Source organism: Solanum stenotomum, chromosome 2 (genome assembly GCF_019186545.1).
Source record: "Solanum stenotomum isolate F172 chromosome 2, ASM1918654v1, whole genome shotgun sequence".
Classification (NCBI taxonomy): domain Eukaryota; kingdom Viridiplantae; phylum Streptophyta; class Magnoliopsida; order Solanales; family Solanaceae; genus Solanum; species Solanum stenotomum.
Window position 1 is genome coordinate 3,003,193 of NC_064283.1, and position 21,219 is coordinate 3,024,411.

Here is a 21,219-nt window from a genome sequence, read left to right on the forward strand (position 1 = left end):
AACTAACTTTTGAAGTTAGTTAAGCTAGAGATTCATGTATTTATATGTTATCAGAGCAAAATCTTATTTACCAATGACGGACTTTCATATTAAATTGTTTATACTCCAGATGTTCATTCATGGACATGAGGTCAAATACTAAAGAGTTTCATGTTGAATAAACAAAGAATGAGTAATTAATTCCTCGTATGATTTTGAACAATTCTTAACCTAGAAATCATGAATGAGAGCGAATCACTTCAAAAATTCATTGTCAAGACTGATTCATGATTTGAGCTTTATGATTTCAAGTGAAATTTTAAACCGAAATATAATTATTGGTTATTAAAATAAACTATTTATACTTTATCTCTTGTTATTTTTAATTCATAGTTAGATCTAACTTCTGAATCAAAATAACTGAGTTCAGATGAATCCATAAGCAACTCTACATCCCACCCATGGGCCATTATACTATTGGAAATGTGGTATCAATCACATGGAGGGCAAGCTGGCCTGGCCATGAAAGGGTCAACACATAATGCAAGTCATAAAAAGCTCACCTACTTTCCCAACACTTCCTAAGTTTAATTTTGGTTTTCTTCCCAATGCTTTTGCATTATCTCTGAGATCGACCATTTCCATCAACCAATTGAACGACCTGCCGTAATGTCCCAACTAATTCTTCAAAGTTTTCATATGTATGAATTATTGGGATCAAAATAATCAAGTGTTATTCAAAAGCTAACAAAAGAAAATCTCAAATAATCACGAGTAAGAAGACAACAAAAAAAAAATACAAATAACGTGGTAATACATATGGTGGTAAAAGTATAATAAGCACTTATTCACATCGGATATTTAATTATATCGAACTAATCAATTTAAAAATTAAAATTTAAAACGAAAATACATAAATAGAACTACGGTTCAATGATAAAAATGTATGCAAGACACTTGTCTTACATTCATTAATTTATTAAACTAGTGTGAATAAGTTTTTACTCTATAATATTCTGAAAACAACGTCAAGATTTTGATGTAATATATGCTTATATATGATAACATGACATTATTCGGATCTTCTTTCCTTTTAATTTTTTTTTTGAAGTGGATAGTGCTTACAATTACAATGCGAATTTTAACGATAACCGTGAGTTGATAATTTGAAAAAAGAATGTACATTTTTTTTTTAATCTTTATATTAATATACATAACTCAAATATTAGATTTATTAGCAGTCAAAGAGAAGAAGAGAAAACAAGACAAGCTTTAAAAAAAATAATAGGGGGGAGGACAGGACAGAAGTGGCTCCACTCCAGCTGGGTGGAAACAAAGGCAGCAGTACCTTGCGAGCTTGCAATTCAATTGCATAATAGTACTTATCAACGTGACTAGTGATCAATAAAATAGGTTGACGTTTTCGTTGAGTTATTTTTTCGATTGAAATAAATAAAGATGAAGGTAGCTCTCCTTATCACTAACATGATTCATCAGTAGGTCCATAGCACAACATTTTTTAAAAAGAAAAAGATCAATTCACAAATTAACACATAAACAAAGACAACGTGAAATTGTTGGTGGGCTTGAGGTAATGACAAGACATTGTATTATGCGCGAAAAAAGCTCCGTAACTCATTCAATGGACAAGGTTTGAATTTGTTTTAGTTCTGAAATGACAAAAAAAAGATTTTATATAGATTTTCTAGATACATTACAAAATCATGATTCATCAATTTAAATAAAAAATATTATTGTAACGAACTTGAATTCTCAACACAAATACTCAAGTATTATAAAAGCATTGATAGCTAGAGGCGGAATCAGGATTAGGTGTTTGGGGGTTCTAAATTTATAACAGAGGAGAAATAACAAGTAGCTAGAGTTAAGAATATGGATAAGAAACTTCTCTAGAAAGAGATGAGAGGATCAAACAATTTCTTTCACAATATATGGATCCCAAGCAAATCTATTGTTGGGCTGCCTTATTCTTGGGCCACTCCCTGGTTTTCAGCCTTGGGCCCAACAACTTGTCCAGCCTCTGGGCTATTTGTGTTCACAAATCACAACTAGTATTGCCATTTTAAACTTTTTTAAAACTTAATCTCTCTCTCAAACTTTAAACAATAATCAGTTTTCCTCATGTCCTACCTAATGTACCAGCAACAATTGCACACAATAACTTTGTTCATTTGTTTAAATGGTAATTTACAGAAATCTCATTAGTTTAGGAGTTAATTACTTAGATTTGCGTTTGTTTGCAATATATGAATCTTACCAGATTTCGATGCGTCCAGATACATATATCTCGAGATACATGATTCAAAACTAGGTGTAATTTTTTTAAGATACACTGTATCCAAGTGAATTCACATGTATATGGGATACATAGACAAATCTCGCTCGCCTCCCTCCCATCGCGTTCGCCACTCTCATATCTCGCATCTCAAATACATGTTAATTAAATCACACCAGATACATGTATATAGTTGAAATACTTGAAATCCCCATTGCAGGGCTCTAAAAATACTTTTACAATCACATTGCAAATGTAGGAAATTTGAAGTTCTGTTATAGTTTTCACTTCAATAAAACAAACTAGCATACTACAGTGGCATGATCCACAATTTTTTTCCAGCATTATTTCATTCATAAAGAACGGGAGCTAAGCGCGGAGCAAGGAGAACTTCGAGTGGAGAAGCTTTGAGCACTGATAATCCAAAGCTCTCACTCATATCAATTGGTTCATCTGAAGGTCTCTTGATGTTAAACCCCTGCAGCAACACTGCTATTACAAAGGGCACCACTTTAAGGGTCAAAGAAATTCCAGGGCACATTCTTCTTCCACTACCAAATGGTATCAACTCAAAGTGATTGCCCTTTACATCCACATCCTTGTGGGTCGTCAAGAACCTCTCTGGTTTAAACTCGTGAGGATTTGGCCATATATTAGGATCGTGATGAATCTTCCATATGTTCAATAATAAGCGAGTACCTTTTGGTATATCATAGCCACTGATGGTACAATCCTCCATCGACTCGTGTGGTATTGCTAGCGGTCCAGCCGGATATAAACGTAATGCTTCTTTGACAATAGCTTGAAGATAAACCAAGTTCTTGATGTCCGATTCTTGGACCCATCTATTCTTGCCAACGTGAGCATCTAGCTCATCTTGGGCCTTTTTTAGTGATTCATAGTTGTTTAGGAGTAAAGATAAAGTCCATGTTGAAGTTACGATCGTGGTGTCTGTACCTGCCGCTAGTACACTCTAATAAAAAATTCAACAATCAGCTTCACACAATCAATAGATAATTAGTGACACTACAAGAAATCAGAGCTTTTATGATGTCTTTTCGTAGCGACTTATCTTATTGCCTCAAATTGAGATGAATCAGCGGCGACAAATAAGTGTTGCCATAAAATGTATAGGTTTAGCGGCGATCCTTAAAATCGCCACGAAAGATTAGATATTAGTGGCGACTTAATCACCGTTGCCACAAATAATCTTACTAAAATATGGCTGAAAAATTTAATTAGTTGCGACAAAGAAATTATCACTATTTTAATAAATTTAGCCCCTTTCAAATTGTAGTCATATACTGAAAAGTTTTAATAGTTGTAGGGTTATTTATGAAGTATTATGAGTAGTTTTATTACATTTTGTTAATTATTTTAGTAATATATATATATATATATTCATCCTATTTTAGTTGTCACATTTTCATTTTAGATGGCCTTTAAAAATTATAAATGAGAAATTTACTCACTAATTTATCCTTAACTTTTTCTAATGTAATAAATATTTAATACTTTAAAATTAACTACTTTGACACATTTACTTCCCTTTTTCAAAAGCAATATATGTATATATTTGTCCATTAATTTTTTGGATACTTATACTAACCGTATATTATCAATTCTATTGAAATATTAATTGAGTATATATAAATTGATGATGTTCACTACTAAAATAAATAAGCAAGATAAGTAAATATAATTTAATCAATGATAATAATCAAAACTCTAATATACATTTAGACAAGTGAAATAACAATGAGCTATAACTTTATAAGTATGTTTTAATCACGTAATACAAAAAATAATTAACAAAAATAATAGTGGACTTTATAATAATTTTTAAAAAATTACCTATTTATAGGATAAGTAAACTTTAAATAATAATTAAATTATATTTTGTAAATGACAATTTTAACTTATTTATCTATATAAATAATATCAAATAAGATAGATGTGAAATTTAAATATACACATACACGAACAAATAAATCCACCAAAATGAGAAAATATAAAAATGTTTTTCTTCATATCAAACACACGTGTACATTTTTTTGATTTAGTTAATTAATGTATAAGAAGAGAGATTGGTATCACAACGGATAGAACAAATACAATACAGAGTTTATATTGAGAAGAAATTATCGTGCAAATTCTTATTCGTTATTGACAAACATCAAATCTAATCTAAATGTGGGTGGTAAATTTTGTGTATATGTATAAATGATGATACAATAAATATAATAATATGAAATAAAATAAAAGTTGAATGAAGAAACGTACCATGCATGTGGCTTTGATAGCAGTGTCGGCATCAAATTCAGGCAGACCACTGTTTTCACAAATGGAAAGCATGACATCCATGAAATCTTCTTCTGCTTCACCAGATTTTATAATTCCTCTCTTCGTTTTGTGCTCTGCTAACCATTCTTCAACAACAGAGTCCATTTCTCTAGAAACCTTCTTCATTGCTTTCTCATGGCCTCCTATATCCAGCCATCTTAAATAAGGTAAAAAATCACCCACAACAAATGCTCCTAATAATTCGAAAAGTCTTCGAATTGCTTTGTGAGCCTTATTTATTCCTTCGTCCTCATTACTCCTTCGCCCTTTTCCGAATAACATTTTCCCCATAGTGTTCGTAATTATATCCCCAAACCATTCCTTCATCTCCATCTTCACAACACCATTTAAATTCATGTTCTTCGCCCAATTATTATAAATCACTTTAATACCTGATTTTACCTCAAATTCTCTGATGTGTTTGAGCATCTCGATTCGCTGATTGGAGAGAAGTTTAACAGTGGCAATCTTCCTTGTTTCTCGCCAGTAAGGACCATAAGAACAAAGTCCAAACATGGCGTGTTTGTAGCCCATGATTTCTGAACCCATTGATTTAGGCCGGCCGGCTAGGGCTAAATCGTTTGTTGTGAAGCACTCTTTGGCTAATTTGGGATCGCTAACAACAACAACCTGATGAACTCCAAGCTTCATTCCAAAAATTGGCCCGTACTTATCTGCCATGCGCCCCATGATTTTGTGAGGTAATTGATCTGTGTCGGATCCACCCAGAAGGTGGAGATGGCCGATAATAGGCCATGCTCCGCCAGCTTCAGGTACTCTTCTAATTCTACCTGTAAAAAATTGTTTGCGAAGAAAGAAGAAAAGAATAAAGGAGCTAGCTACCGTAACAGCAATCAAAAGGATATCCATGGCTGCTCTGCTCTGTTTGTGAAAGGAGCTAGGAATCTTATATACAATACAAATTGTTATTATTTTTACAATATCACATGCTCTTCAAGATTCTTTTAGGTAATGAGATTTGATTTGAGTACGCACCGAATTAATAAATTCACTTATTATATGCAATAGCTCTTAAAATTATACAAGGTGCGTACGTTAAGCTCAATTCATTTAATACAGGAAAATCATATTCATAACTTCCCATATCACATGTTGTCCAACTTGGCCTTTTTGAGTGGTAGGATGAATTTCTCCCCACATGATCTCATCACTACTGGCCCTAAAAAATTATATTACTAGGGTGGCCTCAACCACTAGGTACAGAATATTTTGGTCACCAGGACAGACATAATTAAAAAAATAAAAACATGTTCTATCTCTTTAATAGTATCTTAAATTATTAAATGCGTTGATCATATATTTTAACGTTAAATTGTAGATTCAAATTACTAGGTACAGTAATATTCATGATCAAGTTCTCGAACCAATTTCTCATTTATATTTTGAATAACATTTGATATTGAGTAAATCGACTACGAATGACCAATGTCTCGTTCGTGAGGAAGTATACGTTATTTCTACACGATGATTTTGAGTAAATCAACTAGGACTCTCTTTTTGATATCTTGCCAATAATGAGCCATAAGTGCCCAAGCACAAAAGGGAGTAGTTGTAGCCCAAGAGTTCTACTGTCAAGGCCTGGTGGTTAAGCAATCTTGGGCTATCTTATTATCATTCACCACCAAAACTTGATGGCCCTAATGTAGGACTCCTAAAATACTTTTACAATCACATTTCAAATGTAGGAATTTTGAATTTCTGTTATTATTTGCATTACAATATTACAAACTAGTAGTAAACAACAGTGGCATGAGGCACAAATTTTGTTTATCATTTCATTCATAAAGATCGGGAGCCAAGCGCGGAGCAAGGATAACTTCGAGTGGAGAAGCTTTGAGCACTGTCAATCCAAAGCTCTCACTCATATCAATTGGTTCATCTGAAGGCCTCTTCATGTCAAACCCCTGCAGCAACATTGCTATTACAAAGGGCAAAACTTGAAGGGCTAACGAAATTCCAGGGCACATTCTTCTTCCACTACCAAATGGCATTAACTCAAAGTGATTGCCCTTTACATCGACATCCTTGTGGGTCGACAAGAACCTCTCTGGCTTAAACTCGTGAGGATTTGGCCATATATTAGGATCGTGATGAATCTTCCATAAGTTCACTAATAAGCGAGTGCCTTTTGGTATATCATACCCACTGATAGTACAATCCTCCATCGACTCGTGTGGCACTGAGAGTGGTGCAGCCGGATATAAACGTAATCCTTCTTTAACAATAGCTTGAAGGTAAACTAAGTTTTTTATATCCGATTCTTGGACCCATCTGTTCTTGCCAACATGAGCGTCTAGCTCATCTTGAGCCTTTTGAAGTGCTTGATAGTTGTTGAGTAGTAGAGATAAAGTCCACGTTAGAGTTACGATCGTGGTGTCTGTACCTGCCGACAGCAAAGCCTAAACAAGACAAATTCAGCAATCAGATCCACATACGAGCTCAACAAAGTGCATATAGTTGATACGAGATCAGAATAGAAACAATTTTTGAGTAATTTGATCTGAAGAAACGTACCATACATGTAGCTTTGATAGCGGTATCGGCATCAAATCCAGGCAGATCTCTGTCTTCACAAATGGAAATCAAGACTGAAATTTTAATCTACTAGATGAACGCCTAGGTAGTCAATTAACTAAGCTATGGAAATTCCTCATTTGGTACATATATATACGTTGGATTAATTAGTTTTTTCACTTATCAAACCAATCGAATCAATAAAATTAAGTTTCTTGATTTTCTCAATTTTATAAAAAGTTTAATTGCGTATTACACTAAAATTAATTTAATTTTTACAAATAATGATGTAAATGCCACACTTCCATACAATTATATCTAATTCAATTAATTAAAAAGGAAAAAAAATATTTTGTATATACAAATATTTATCATATAATATATTTTTCCTTTTTTTGCGCATTACAGTTGATATTTTTGTATATATATAATTGTTTACCAACAAAGGTTCTGGTGGAGTGGTAAGTACTCCTTCATCCTTAACCAAGAGGTTTTAGGTTTGAGTCTCCTTGGGTACGGAGTTGCCTTTGTTACGGAGAATTTTACCCCCAATGTGGAACTTTCCGACGCGAATCCAAATTTAGTCGGGCTCCAATGTGGATATCAGATACCGGATGAAAAAAAAAAAATAATAAAAAAAAATAATAAAATAAAAAAAAAATATATATATATAAATTAAATAATTGTATAAAATAGTGTGGGTATTTACACCATAAGTCATAAAAAATCAAATACACTTTATTATAATATGATTCAAATCAAACTCAAAAAAATTAAGAAAATAAAAAAATCTATTAAAAAATATCTGGTGTGGTTTATTGTTTTACTCGAAAAATAAAATAAAAATGGACTTGTTTCGAAAAATCGACTAAACCTATGTTTTGAAGAGAAATCGATTTTTCAAATAGAGTCGCCACTTAATTTTTAAAAGAAATTAAAAAAACTTATAATTTTTTCAAATGACTTAAACAAAATAAAATCAATTGAAATAAAAAGGGTTCGAGTTCAATGTACAATCCTAGAAGGTGTTAGGCACTCGGATTGTCCGCTAACTTGCGGTTGACCAACGATTTAACTAAAAATATTTGACTAACTTTAGAAAATTAATCCCGTCTTTCATAGCCAGGGATTAGTCATTTAAGGACCAGTTGATGCGCTGGGATGAAAGAAAGTTATCAGGATTAGGAGTTTGGGGTTCACAAGTTAATACGCGCGCGCACACACACACACATATATATATATATATATATATATATATTTAATTTTTCAATACAAATATAAGATCTATGGAAAAGCTAGTGAGTTCGCCCGAACCCACGAACCTCCACCTAACTTCGCCTCTACCAACAACTAACATTAATTAACTTCACCATCACAACTATCAACCGTCACCGTCACGTTAGTCGCTACGACACCAATTAAATTATACAAACAAATATCTAAGAATATATATTTAATTTAGTAAAGGCTAGCTATATATAGGGATTAGGTTTTTTCTAACTTTCTTTATCTTCAAACATTCTAAACTTTACAAGTCGTTTTCATTTGGGTAAGCAGTTTGTTGAAAAAATCGTTTCTAAAGAACTAATCACTTCATCATTAAACAATGATTAAAGAATTTTTTTTAATACATAGAGTACTATTTTTTACCTCTCTGAATTTGTGGTCAATTTTGGGTGTGTTTGGTATGAAGGAAAATGTTTTCCAATTTTGGGTGTGTTTGGTATGAAGGAAAATGTTTTCCAATTTTCTCATGTTTGGTTGGGTTAAGGGTGTGTTTGGTATGAAGGAAAACATTTTCCAAAAAATGTTTTCCAATTTTCTCATGTTTGGTTGGGTTAAATGTTTTTCAAATCAACTTATTTTCCTCAAATTTAAGGAAAATGACTTCTCTTCAAAACTTAAGGAAAACATTTTCCAAAACTCTCTTCCAACTTCCAATTAAAAAAAAAATTATTGAAAAAATCAATTTATTTTGTCCCTACCCTCAAACCAGCCCCCCAACCAACCCCCCCTCCCCCAAAAAAATAAATAAATTTAAAGCTTGTTTTAAATTCAATTTTTTTATCCACCCTCGCCCCTACACCCTACCTCACCCCCTCCCAAAAAATATTAAAAATTATTTTTAAAAGATATTTCTAATTTCAATTTTTTTTTTTTTCCCCCCCCCCCCCCCCCCCCCCCCCCCCCCCCCCCCCCCCCCAAAAAAATAAAAATTTAAGTTTATTTTTTAAAAATATTTTCAGCTTCAAAAATTTATTTTTTCAACCCAACCCTCAACCCCCCCACCAGCCCCCACCCCCCACCCCCCAAAAAAATTTAAGTTTGTTTTTTTAAAAAAAATTCAACTTCAAAATTTCAATTTTTCACCCCTACCCTCGACCCCCCCTCACCACGCCCTACCACCCCCCACGCCCCAAAAATAATTTAAGTTTGTTTTTAAAAAATATTTTCAATTTCAAAAATTATTTTCTACTCTAGTAAAAATAAAAGATATTTCTCAAAAATATTTTTTCATTCATAAATCAAACACTAAAAATCTTTTTCGAAAATATTTTCTACTCACCAACCAACACCCTTTATATAACATACTTTTCCTTCGAGGGAAATTAGGTCTTTTATACACCAAACGTTTTACCAAATGTATTTTATAATATATGCACATTACTTTTGTGTTTGACCATTTAATTTGTAATGAGTATACTTTTTTTTTTTTATATTAATGCACACTACTTTTGTTTTTGATCAATATTGTTTCTAAATATGTCTATCTCATGCACTAAAAGATCGTAACTCGTGTCATTAATCTTTTTTAAAAAATATATTAAATTACAACTCTACTATTGATATCTGAAAAGAAAAAAATTCTTTATGTTCTTCAGGATTTTGTGAAGAGTAAATTATTTTTCACTGTAAAAATATGATATTCTTTTTAAATAAATTAACAAAGAAAGTATGTCTGATAAATTGAAATGAAGAGTAATATTTATAATTGTTAATAACTTGCTTTGAAAATCAACGTCAAATTCCTCAGCTATAAGATCAACTTAGCAAGTTTTTATGAGATCTTAACTTTTTAAAGAATCACATTTTCTATATTGTGACATTTTTAGCTTGAAAAACTACCAAATGACTTTTTGTTATTCTTTTAATTGTTATATAGCGATTCAAAGGTACGAGATGTATGTTGTTGGGGGAGAGGAAAGGGCACGGTTCCCTAGGCTCCAATTAATTTCAGATCGAGATATATTGATAAGTATATATTTATTTACCTATATATGACTTGTTTTTCATAACGTATGTTGTACATGTGGTTGGACAGATAAACTAATTAAATTACACTTTATTTCGTAAAAAACTTTCCACATTTATATCTAATTCAATTCAATTTTTGAAACGTGTGGTACTTTATTTGAGTTATTCAAACATAAGGTGAAAACAATATAAGCTAAGGAAATAAATTGAGGCAGTTTAGTTATAATTAACAATTTCTTTTAACAGTATCAAACAAAACATAAGTTAAAATTATATAATGGAGAGGCGATTTTGTAGTCAGGGGATTATTTGAACCCGAATTTCTGCCCGAATTTCTGGTTAAGGATATATATATGTGTTATTAGGGAAGGAAAGTCATGTATTCATGGGGTCCAAAATCTTTCCCTCTCACAATGAGGATGAAGAGTATATATACATATGAGAAGATGCGGGAGGAAATTTGAGGGTGTTTTTTCAATTCGAAATTTGAATTCTCTTTTGGATAAGTGCTGTAAATCGTACCAATTCCAACAGAAAAATGGTGAGAGCCCACGCGAACGGGTTGCTGGAGCTCGGGTCGCGATTCTGGGTTCTCGCTGCACTGGTTCGCAGAGAAGAAGAAAGGAGAAACGAACAGGGGTGGGGTGGGGTCGGTTTATGTATGCTGTTTGTATTGTATGGATGGATTTCTTTGGTATTGATTGGGCGGGGAATTGAGTAACGGGCTGATTGGAATTAAGAAGGGAGGGAATGGGAAATGGGCTCGAAATTGAATTGGTTTTGGTGTATCTGGAAATCAAATTGAACTAGGCTGAAAATATAGCCCAATTTTGGGTCTTAAAGAATTGGGAGGCTAGGATAGCAAGTCGCTAATTTTGCAAGTGCCGAATAGAATTCGAAACTTAGCTAATGAATTAAAATTAATCAATTAACAAGTTTCTTCAATTCAACAAAATAAAATAATTAAATTGATTATAAAATAACTAATTTAATTACAAACTAATTAACTCAAAATTTATAACTATCATTTAAACTAAACTAAATTAGTAGAATAACATTTCTCATTTATATTTTGAATAACATTTGATATTGAGTAAATCGACTACGAATGACCAATGTCTCGTTCGTGAGGAAGTATACGTTATTTCTACACGATGATTTTGAGTAAATCAACTAGGACTCTCTTTTTGATATCTTGCCAATAATGAGCCATAAGTGCCCAAGCACAAAAGGGAGTAGTTGTAGCCCAAGAGTTCTACTGTCAAGGCCTGGTGGTTAAGCAATCTTGGGCTATCTTATTATCATTCACCACCAAAACTTGATGGCCCTAATGTAGGACTCCTAAAATACTTTTACAATCACATTTCAAATGTAGGAATTTTGAATTTCTGTTATTATTTGCATTACAATATTACAAACTAGTAGTAAACAACAGTGGCATGAGGCACAAATTTTGTTTATCATTTCATTCATAAAGATCGGGAGCCAAGCGCGGAGCAAGGATAACTTCGAGTGGAGAAGCTTTGAGCACTGTCAATCCAAAGCTCTCACTCATATCAATTGGTTCATCTGAAGGCCTCTTCATGTCAAACCCCTGCAGCAACATTGCTATTACAAAGGGCAAAACTTGAAGGGCTAACGAAATTCCAGGGCACATTCTTCTTCCACTACCAAATGGCATTAACTCAAAGTGATTGCCCTTTACATCGACATCCTTGTGGGTCGACAAGAACCTCTCTGGCTTAAACTCGTGAGGATTTGGCCATATATTAGGATCGTGATGAATCTTCCATAAGTTCACTAATAAGCGAGTGCCTTTTGGTATATCATACCCACTGATAGTACAATCCTCCATCGACTCGTGTGGCACTGAGAGTGGTGCAGCCGGATATAAACGTAATCCTTCTTTAACAATAGCTTGAAGGTAAACTAAGTTTTTTATATCCGATTCTTGGACCCATCTGTTCTTGCCAACATGAGCGTCTAGCTCATCTTGAGCCTTTTGAATTGCTTGATAGTTGTTGAGTAGTAGAGATAAAGTCCACGTTAGAGTTACGATCGTGGTGTCTGTACCTGCAGACAGCAAAGCCTAAACAAGACAAATTCAGCAATCAGATCCACATACGAGCTCAACACAGTGCATATAGTTGATACGAGATCAGAATAGAAACAATTTTTGAGTAATTTGATCTGAAGAAACGTACCATACATGTAGCTTTGATAGCGGTATCGGCATCAAATCCAGGCAGATCTCTGTCTTCACAAATGGAAAGCATGACATCCATGAAATCTTCTTCTTCACCAGATTTAATAATTTCTTTCTTCGTTTTGTGCTCTGTTAACCATTCTTCAACAACAGAATCCATTTCTTTAGAAACCTCCTTCATTGCTTTCTCATAGCCTCCAATATCCAGCCATCTTAAATAAGGTAAAAAATCAGCCACAACAAAAGCTCCTAACAATTCGAAAAATCTTCGAATTGCTTTGTGAGCCTTATTTATTCCTTCGTCCTCATTACTCCTTCGCCCTTTTCCGAATAACATTTTCCCCATAGTATTCATAACTAAATCCCCAATCCATTCCTTCATCTCCATCTTCACAACACCATTTAAATTATTCTTTGCCCAATTATTATAAATCTCTTTAACAGATGATTTTACCTCAAATTGTCTGATGTGTTTGAGCATCTCGATTCGCCGAGCGGAGAAAAGTTCAATTGTGGCAATCTTCCTTGTTTCTCTCCAGTAAGGACCGTAAGAACAAAGTCCAAACATAGCGTGTTTGTAGCCTATAATCTCTGAAGCCATGGATTTAGGCCGGTTCGCTAGGGCTAAATCGTTTGTTGTGAAGCACTCTTTGGCTAATTTGTGATCACTCACAACTACAACCTGATGAACTCCAAGCTTCATTCCGAAAATAGACCCGTACTTATCTGCCAAGCGGCCCAACACTTTGTGAGGCAACTGATCAGATTCAGATCCACCGAGAAGGTGGAGATGGCCGATAATAGGCCATGCTCCGGCAGCTTCAGGTACCTTTCTACTACTACTCTGCTTTTTAGCTGAGTAAAATTGTTTGTGAAGAAATAAAAGTACAATAAAGGAGCTAGCTAATGTAACAGCAATTAGAAAGAAATCCATGGCAAATAAAATTTATCAGTCGTTTTCTCTAATGTGGGGAAATGAAAACACTCGTAGCTTATATAGGGAGCAGTTCTCATCCCTATAAAATACTCCTGTTTTATTTATTTGTTTTCATATGAATCTGAACGTAAATATGAATTTGAATTAAGATCTATATGAAAGCGTTAACATTTTGACATAACTTTATGTGGAAAAGATATATGGATCCTCTCCTATTTTTGGGAGAGTTGTGCACAACTCTTATTAAGGAAATAATAATAATATCCATTAGACAAAGGGACAAATTTGCATTCGGAATGGTGATAGTGATGGCGTGTGGACCATAGTAGGGGTGTGCAAAAACCGAACCGAAAAAAACATTATTGGTTTATTGATATTGGGTTATTGGGCTAACGGTTTTTAAACGGTTTTGCAATTTTTTTTTATTGGGTTATTGGTTCGGTTTCCGGTTTTATAATTTTTGTTAATGGTTGAATCGATAACCCAATAAGACTATACTAAATTTACTAGTCTTATTGTTAATGTTAAACGATTGTTACTTTCACACTTTTTGTTAATAGTTAAACGATTGTTACTTTCACACTTTTTGTTAATAGTTAAATGATTGTTACTTTCACATTTTTTCCTTTGAATGTGTCTAGTGTCTAAACTTGCAAGAAAAATGATTGTTACTTTTATGATTATTACTTTCATGTCAAATGCTGGAAAAATCATATGGTTTATTTGAAAATTTTCTTATTGTGTATATTATATAGATGAGTATTTTCTTATTGGTTAAACCGAAAACCGAACCATTAAGTACCATAAATCGATTAACCAAAAACCGATAAGAAATATGTTATTGGTTTGGTTATCGGTTTGAAGTATTTATAAACCGAAAACCGATAAACCGAACCAATAACACCTAAAACCGAACCAATAACACCTAAAACCGAACCGACCGATGCGCACCCCTAGACCATAGAGAGGGTAACAAAATCATTCAAATGCCAAATTGTATTATATGACTTTTTGGTACACTTTTGTACGCGTTACGACATGAAGTTGGTGAGCCGGTGAGCTAGTACTGTATTTTATTTGAAAATAATTATTGACATTTCTTGAGGAGAATTTTTTTTAAAAATAAAAAACTAATTTTTCAAACTTCAAATTGAAATGAAACACTGAATACAAACAAAATCGAACAGAATGCTTTTTGGTTTCTCGAGATCAATTCGCATGACTAAATTCGAATTGCACTCTGCGTGGTCGTTTAGAGTGATGCTTTCAACATAATTTTTTTCATACTTATAATTAATTCTTATATTACTAATATCTAACTTACTTTAACTAGCAACCAAACAACTCCTAAGTTATTTTCCACGCCTTTGCTGTCATTTTCTCTAGCGTACCAACAATGCTTTAAATTTTTCTTAAGTACTAAAACATTTGATTAGTTGATATATCAAAATCAATGTAATTTCACTTGGAGAGATTAAGGCCTCTAGTTATATTTTCCATCATTCATAACACATAATCTTGATCATAATTAATCAGTCATCTAATTAAGCATTCTCCCTCTAATTTCCTTAAGCCATGGATTTCTCTCTTGCCATTACTTATGCTACTACATTTATTATTTTTCTCTATTTCATTTACATGCCTTTTGGGATTTTTAGTAACAAAAAAAGGCAACATTAACAGCAGAACACCCCCTAAAGTTGCTGGATCCTGGCCTGTAATTGGCCATCTTCATCTTCTCAGTGGATCTAATCTGCCTCACAATACATTTGGGCTCATGGCAGACAAATATGGCCCAATTTTCACAGTAAAATTTGGAGCCCATCAAGTTTTGGTGGTAAACGATAGGACGATAGCCCAAGATTGCTTTACTACCATCAAGATTTTATGGATATAATGTTGTCCCTTTTTGAAGATGCTATAGATGAAGATCTTGATGGTTTTGATGTTGGTACTATTATAAAATCTACATGCTTGGTAAGGCTATTTTAATTAAAGTACTTTCAATATTTCTTTTTTTTTCTCCGTGTCCGATACCCATATTGCAGCCCTGTAACCCGATTAAACTGGGATCGGGAGGTCCCACATTATTGAGGGATAAAGCGCCCTAACAAATGCAATTATATATTCAGGGGGATTCGAACCAAAGACATCTGGTTAAAGATGAAGAAGTACTTGTCATTCCACCACAACCCTCGTGGGTTACTTTCAATATTTCATTTTGAAATGACATTATAATGTTTACTAATTTTTTTATTTTTTTTCGGTTTAATTCCTCTTCTCAATTTTTTTCTCTTAATATTTTGGAAGGCTATGCTAGCAGGAGGATCTGACACCACAGTTGTAGCACTAACATGGACTCTCTCTTTGTTACCTTGTTGATGAGTCACAAATAACTAACTTGGTCTATCTTCAAGCTATTGCTAAAGAATCGTTACGTTTATATCCACCTGGACCACTCTCAGCGCCTCATGAATCCATGAATCCATGGAAGATTGAACTATTGGTGGCTACAATATCCCTAAAGGTACTCGAGTACTATTCAACTTGTGGAAGATTCAACGGGATCCGACTGTTTGGCCAGAACCCGATTTATTCAAGTCAGAGAGGTTCTTAACGACTCATAAAGGAGTAGATGTAAAGGGAAATAATTTCAAATTGATTTCATTTAGCTCTGGAAGAAGGATTTGTCCGGAGATTTCTTCAGCACTTGTGTTGTTGCACTTGACTTTGGCTAACGTGTTACTAGCGTTTGAAATTACAAGGCCATCTGATGAACCAATTGCCGTGACTGAGAGGCGAGAGCTTTGGTATGACTAACCTTAAAGCTACACCACTAGATATTTTCGTTGCTCCAAGACTCTCTCCAAACTTGTATCAAATATGAAGCAATGCTATACATATTGAAATTTTAGTATAAGCTTTTAAATCTATAAATGTCAAGCTTCAATGTGCATTATTTAAGTGCACGCTTTCAGTTTCATTAAAGATTCTCTTATCTTGTATATCATGCTCTAGAAAATGACATTTATTTGTATTATTTTTTTTCAAAAAAATATATATTATGTGATTTTGAAGCTTGTCTAAAAATTAACACAAAATTTGTTCTTTATAAATCAAATATCTTTGATAAGTACGTAGACATTTGAACATAATAATTGTACAAGATATTTTGTGAATTAAACCAAGTTGCGTAAACATTATTATTTATCAGTCAAAATTTTCATGCGTGTCAAGAAAAAAAAGGAAAAAGAAAGATGTTGATATTTTTGTAAACTTTGAATGATTCAATTTAGTTATTTGGACACTAGCTACTGTAGCTAGAAGTCAGAAGATGGGAAGAATAACTAGTCATGGCCATTGAAAATAAACAGAATTCATCCCAATAAAAATAACTACTCCCTCCGTCCACTATTCCTTCTTTTTAGAGTCAAACTATAACCAATGTATTTTTTTCATCATATTGATATAAAAAAATTGTAATTTATGATACTTTTCGTATAATTTTTGTATATCTAAATTTTTCCAATAAATGTTTGTCATGTGACAGTTAGTAACCTCACACGCCTCATCTCTTCAATAATAAAACTTTATCTTAAAAAACATAATTTATTATACACAGAGAGAGAGACATAATTTCAATATATATAGACATACAATTAGTTCTCTGGTTGTTGGTCTTGTTCTTTCAAAGCTACCGTCTGGCTTCTTCAACTACTATTTCATTGGTAACGTTTTCCTTCTCACTCATTTTCTTATGACTAAATATTCCGACCCCCTTTTGTTGGCTTTGTTTATTTGTTTTTTCGAGTTAGATTTCTTGTCGGATCATACGTAACTCATCTAATAATTACTATTTCATAAAGTTATTTTCTTTGTTGAAAAACAAAAATCATAATCAAGAAGTAATATATATATATACTACTGGTTGAGTGATCATCTGATAAATCAATCATTCGTTTCCTTGTATTGGATTGAATAATTGTTACCTTGATTATTCTGGTCTGGTGTTCATCTTAAATTTTGTTTGACATACAAAGAAGGTGAAATTGAATTATCATCAGAGAAAATCAAAGAAGGTGAGATTGCAACACAGCTAGGATTAGTTACATATTAAGTAAAATTAAGAATCATTAATTATGATTTAGGTAACACTACTAAGTAGTAATAAATAGGAGTACTTTTTTCGTTCGCTTTTACTCGTTTACTATTCCAAATATTTTCATGGAAATTAAATAGCCCTTGAATTGCTTAGTCTTCTCCTGACTACTCAAAAATGTTGAAATATTACAGAAGCAACAGAGGAAAAACCAGCAAAGAATTAAAGGTGCATATTTTGCCAAATTAAAGCAATGGATTACTCTCTTGTCATTACTTATGCTACTACATTTGTCATTTTTCTCTATTTCATTTACATGCTTTTTGGGATTTTTAGTAACAAAAAAGGTAAAACACCCCCTAAAGTTGCTGGATCCTGGCCTGTAATTGGCCATCTCCATCTTTTCAGTGGATCTAATCTGCCTCACAAAACATTTGGGCTTATGGCAGACAAATATGGCCCAATTTTCACAGTAAAATTTGGAGCCCATCAAGTTTTGGTGGTGAACGATAGGACGATAGCCCAAGATTGCTTTACTACCAATGATAAGGCCTTGGCAAGCCGGCCTAAAGCGTTGGCAGTAGAGCTCTTGGGCTATAACTACGCCATTTTTGGGCTTGGCCCATACGGCCCATATTGGCGAGAAATGAAAAAAATAGTCGTACTCGAATTACTCTCCAATCATCGTGTACAAATGTTAAGACATATTCGAGAATTTGAAGTGAAAACATCTATCAAAACAACGTATGAAAGGTGGTCGAAGGAAAAAATGAATGATTCTTCAAATTTCGTCAGAATAGAAATGAAACAATGGTTTGAGAACTTGGCCATGACGATTATTATAAGAATGCTTTTCGGAAAAGAACACGATTTTGAAGAAGGAAAAAGGGCTAGAAATGTAATGACAAATTTTTTTAAGTTACTTGGTGCATTTGTTGTAGCTGATTTTATACCATCACTAAGATGGTTAGATATAGGAGGATATGAGAAGGAAATGAAGAAGAATGCTAAGGAAATAGATTATATTCTTGAAAAATGGCTAGTAGAACACAAGAAAAAGACAAGTTGTGGAGAAAATAAATGTGAGGATGATAAAGATTTTATGGATATACTGTTGTCCCTTTTCGAAGATGCTATGGATGAAGATCTTGCTGGTTTTGATGCTGATACTATTATCAAATCTACATGTTTGGTAAGTTTATTATAATCTACTCTTTCTACTTTTTATTCCATTTGTGTGGCTATAAAAGTCCGTCAATTATTAGAGGTAAAATGAAGATTTTGAACTAATCGTTTTATCTTATATATACTAGTACTATATATACTATATATATGTGTGTGGATGGGGGTTGGTTTTACAAAATATAAATTTGTGGGTCAATTTTTATATTTGAAAAATCTCAAATCATGATTTTTGGAGGCTTTGAAATTTCATTTCATGATATGAAATCAACACAAAATATGTCATTTTTTCGAGACGGACTAAAAATGAAAGTAATTTATACAAATTGGAACAGAGATATAGTATATCTTTTCCTTTTAATCTGACATATATTATACACCATATATACTCTATCTGAATTTTAGTCTTTCATTTATAAAAGTCATTATATAATTTAGTAATTTCTTTTTCTCCTTTTTCCTATTTTGGAAGTCTATGTTAGCAGGGGGATCCGACACCATAATTGTAGCATTAACATGGACTCTCTCTTTGTTACTCAACAACCCTCATGTAATGCAAAAGGCCCAAGAAGAACTAGACATTCAAGTTGGAAAAAATAAACTTGTTGATGAGTCACATATAAATAGTTTGGTCTATCTTCAAGCTATTGCTATAGAATCGTTACGTTTATATCCACCTGGACCACTCTCAGCACCCCGTGAATCCATAGAAGATTGCATTGTTGGTGGCTATAATATCCCTAAAGGTACTCGAGTACTATTCAACTTGTGGAAGATTCAACGGGATCCGACCGTTTGGCCAGAACCCGGTTTATTCAAGCCAGAGAGGTTCTTGACGACTCATAAACATATAGATGTTAAGGGAAATCATTTTGAGTTGATTCCATTTGGCGCTGGAAGAAGAATTTGCCCCGGGATTTCGTCAACACTTGTGTTATTGCACTTGACTTTGGCTAACGTGCTCCATGCATTTGAAATTACAAGGCCATCTGATGAACCAATTGACATGACTGCAAGTTTTGGGACGAAAACTACACCACTCGAGGTTCTCATTGCTCCAAGATTGTCCCCAGATTTGTACTATTAATAACTTGTGTCACTGAACTTAAGTCAAGACTTTTGGAGAACGTTTTTCTTAAGACATAACTTCTATCACTAAACTTATGTCCTGTGACATAACTTGTGCCCGAAACTTATGTTGTCATGTGGTATAACTTGAGTCATTGAACTTATCTTAGGGCATAATTCAGGTTATTAAACTTATGCATTCAACTTAATCTATTTTGCTTCCAAGGATGTTTTCCCTCTTTCCGTCCATCGTCTTTTCCCCTTTATGTCTTCTTCAGAGAGGGATGGGCTTCTTGCTAGAATTGCTACCACCCTTTCTCATGACTTTTCTTTGCCAAAAAAAATCCCACGTATGAAGCAAGCAGAAATTATGCCTTGGGGTAGAATTTATGTCTTGACTTATTTTTATTTTGCCTTGGTGCATAACTTATGCCTTGCGGTTATATTTTTATTTTTTTTTGTTGTTAGGGACAATTCCTATCATTTTTTATTTAAAATTTTTAAAGATAAAAATTAAAAACCATCAATTTTAAGGAGCAAAAATTAAAAAACACTCCAAAAAAAAAAAGCATTTGTGTGAAGGTCTCATTATTGCCTTTTTGGATCCTAGTTTATGCTACTAAGATAAAATATCAATCCTACTCTCTTATTATTTAACGCAACTTAGCACCGCTTATGTGGTTGTGTGAGAGGAAAGCATGATCAATTAGAGTTAAGTAGCATAAAGTAGGAATGAAAAAAAGGAAGAGGAAGACTGCTTTTAAGTACTCCCTTTATTTTATATTAACTGAATTTTTTAGTCTTTTTTCATTGTTCATAATAATTGAATTGTTCAAAATTTAAAATGAATATCTGAAATATTTTCTATATTTGCCCTTTCCTTTAAAAAAGTTTGATATTTTTTAAGAGATAAATTGCACTATTTACAAAGTAACGTTTATGATTTCACAAAAGACAATAATAGAAACTATGGTTTAATAATATAATTGAATGTTTTTCTTAATAAGTGTGCATTATCTCAAAAATCAGTTAATATGGAATAGAGGGAGTATTATTCGGTAATGTTAGGTAAGAGGAGAACAAGATAAATTAGAAGATTGATTAAGTACCTGTTATTAAGTGGCGTTAAGTATAATTAAGTACCTATCATTAAGTAGCGTTAGGTAAGAGGGGAGTAGGATTATTAATAATATAGAATAGCATAAAGTAGGAATAAGGAAGACGTTTCAAGTACCTATCAAGAATTAAAAAGTATGTTAATTATGATTTTATGATTAAGTAGCGTTAGGTAACACTAATAAGTAGGAATAAGTACTCCT

General features: G+C 33.1%; 4 protein-coding genes and 1 long non-coding RNA gene across 5 annotated transcripts; 2 read left to right on the plus strand and 3 right to left on the minus strand.

Annotated features, from left to right (window-relative positions):
• Positions 1–2,446: 2,446 nt before the first annotated feature.
• LOC125855094 (cytochrome P450 CYP82D47-like) lies at positions 2,447–5,503 on the minus strand. The gene is made up of 2 exons (XM_049534765.1): positions 4,559–5,503; positions 2,447–3,248 (listed from the first exon to the last, which is right to left on the minus strand). The coding sequence occupies exons 1-2, from the start codon at positions 5,486–5,488 to the stop codon at positions 2,625–2,627; spliced, it is 1,554 nt and encodes a 517-aa protein (XP_049390722.1). The 5' UTR covers positions 5,489–5,503; the 3' UTR covers positions 2,447–2,624.
• Positions 4,656–12,961, plus strand: LOC125855103 (uncharacterized). Its single transcript, XR_007445455.1, has 2 exons — positions 4,656–4,785; positions 12,837–12,961. It is a non-coding gene; the product is annotated as an uncharacterized LOC125855103 (long non-coding RNA).
• LOC125855099 (cytochrome P450 82A3-like) lies at positions 6,286–7,221 on the minus strand. The gene is made up of 2 exons (XM_049534771.1): positions 7,154–7,221; positions 6,286–7,038 (listed from the first exon to the last, which is right to left on the minus strand). Exons 1-2 carry the CDS (start codon positions 7,154–7,156, stop codon positions 6,415–6,417), a joined length of 627 nt encoding a protein of 208 aa, XP_049390728.1. The 5' UTR covers positions 7,157–7,221; the 3' UTR covers positions 6,286–6,414.
• Positions 11,744–13,629, minus strand: LOC125855086 (cytochrome P450 CYP82D47-like). The gene is made up of 2 exons (XM_049534748.1): positions 12,613–13,629; positions 11,744–12,497 (listed from the first exon to the last, which is right to left on the minus strand). Exons 1-2 carry the CDS (start codon positions 13,546–13,548, stop codon positions 11,874–11,876), a joined length of 1,560 nt encoding a protein of 519 aa, XP_049390705.1. The 5' UTR covers positions 13,549–13,629; the 3' UTR covers positions 11,744–11,873.
• Positions 13,630–17,067: 3,438 nt separating this feature from the next.
• LOC125855087 (cytochrome P450 82A3-like) lies at positions 17,068–20,077 on the plus strand. Its single transcript, XM_049534749.1, has 3 exons — positions 17,068–17,279; positions 17,845–18,842; positions 19,305–20,077. Exons 2-3 carry the CDS (start codon positions 17,904–17,906, stop codon positions 19,917–19,919), a joined length of 1,554 nt encoding a protein of 517 aa, XP_049390706.1. The 5' UTR covers positions 17,068–17,279; positions 17,845–17,903; the 3' UTR covers positions 19,920–20,077.
• Positions 20,078–21,219: the final 1,142 nt, after the last annotated feature.

Excerpts from the sequence above, each read along its gene's own strand:
- LOC125855087 (XM_049534749.1), top strand. The coding sequence starts at position 17,904 with ATGGATTACTCTCTTGTCATTACTTATGCTACTACATTTGTCATTTTT. Across the intron at positions 18,843-19,304 it reads TTATCAAATCTACATGTTTG|TCTATGTTAGCAGGGGGATC; the intron begins GTAAGTTTATTA and ends CTATTTTGGAAG.
- LOC125855094 (XM_049534765.1), bottom strand. The coding sequence starts at position 5,488 with ATGGATATCCTTTTGATTGCTGTTACGGTAGCTAGCTCCTTTATTCTT. Across the intron at positions 3,249-4,558 it reads CTATCAAAGCCACATGCATG|AGTGTACTAGCGGCAGGTAC; the intron begins GTACGTTTCTTC and ends ATTTTTTATTAG.
- LOC125855086 (XM_049534748.1), bottom strand. The coding sequence starts at position 13,548 with ATGGATTTCTTTCTAATTGCTGTTACATTAGCTAGCTCCTTTATTGTA. Across the intron at positions 12,498-12,612 it reads CTATCAAAGCTACATGTATG|GCTTTGCTGTCTGCAGGTAC; the intron begins GTACGTTTCTTC and ends TGTCTTGTTTAG.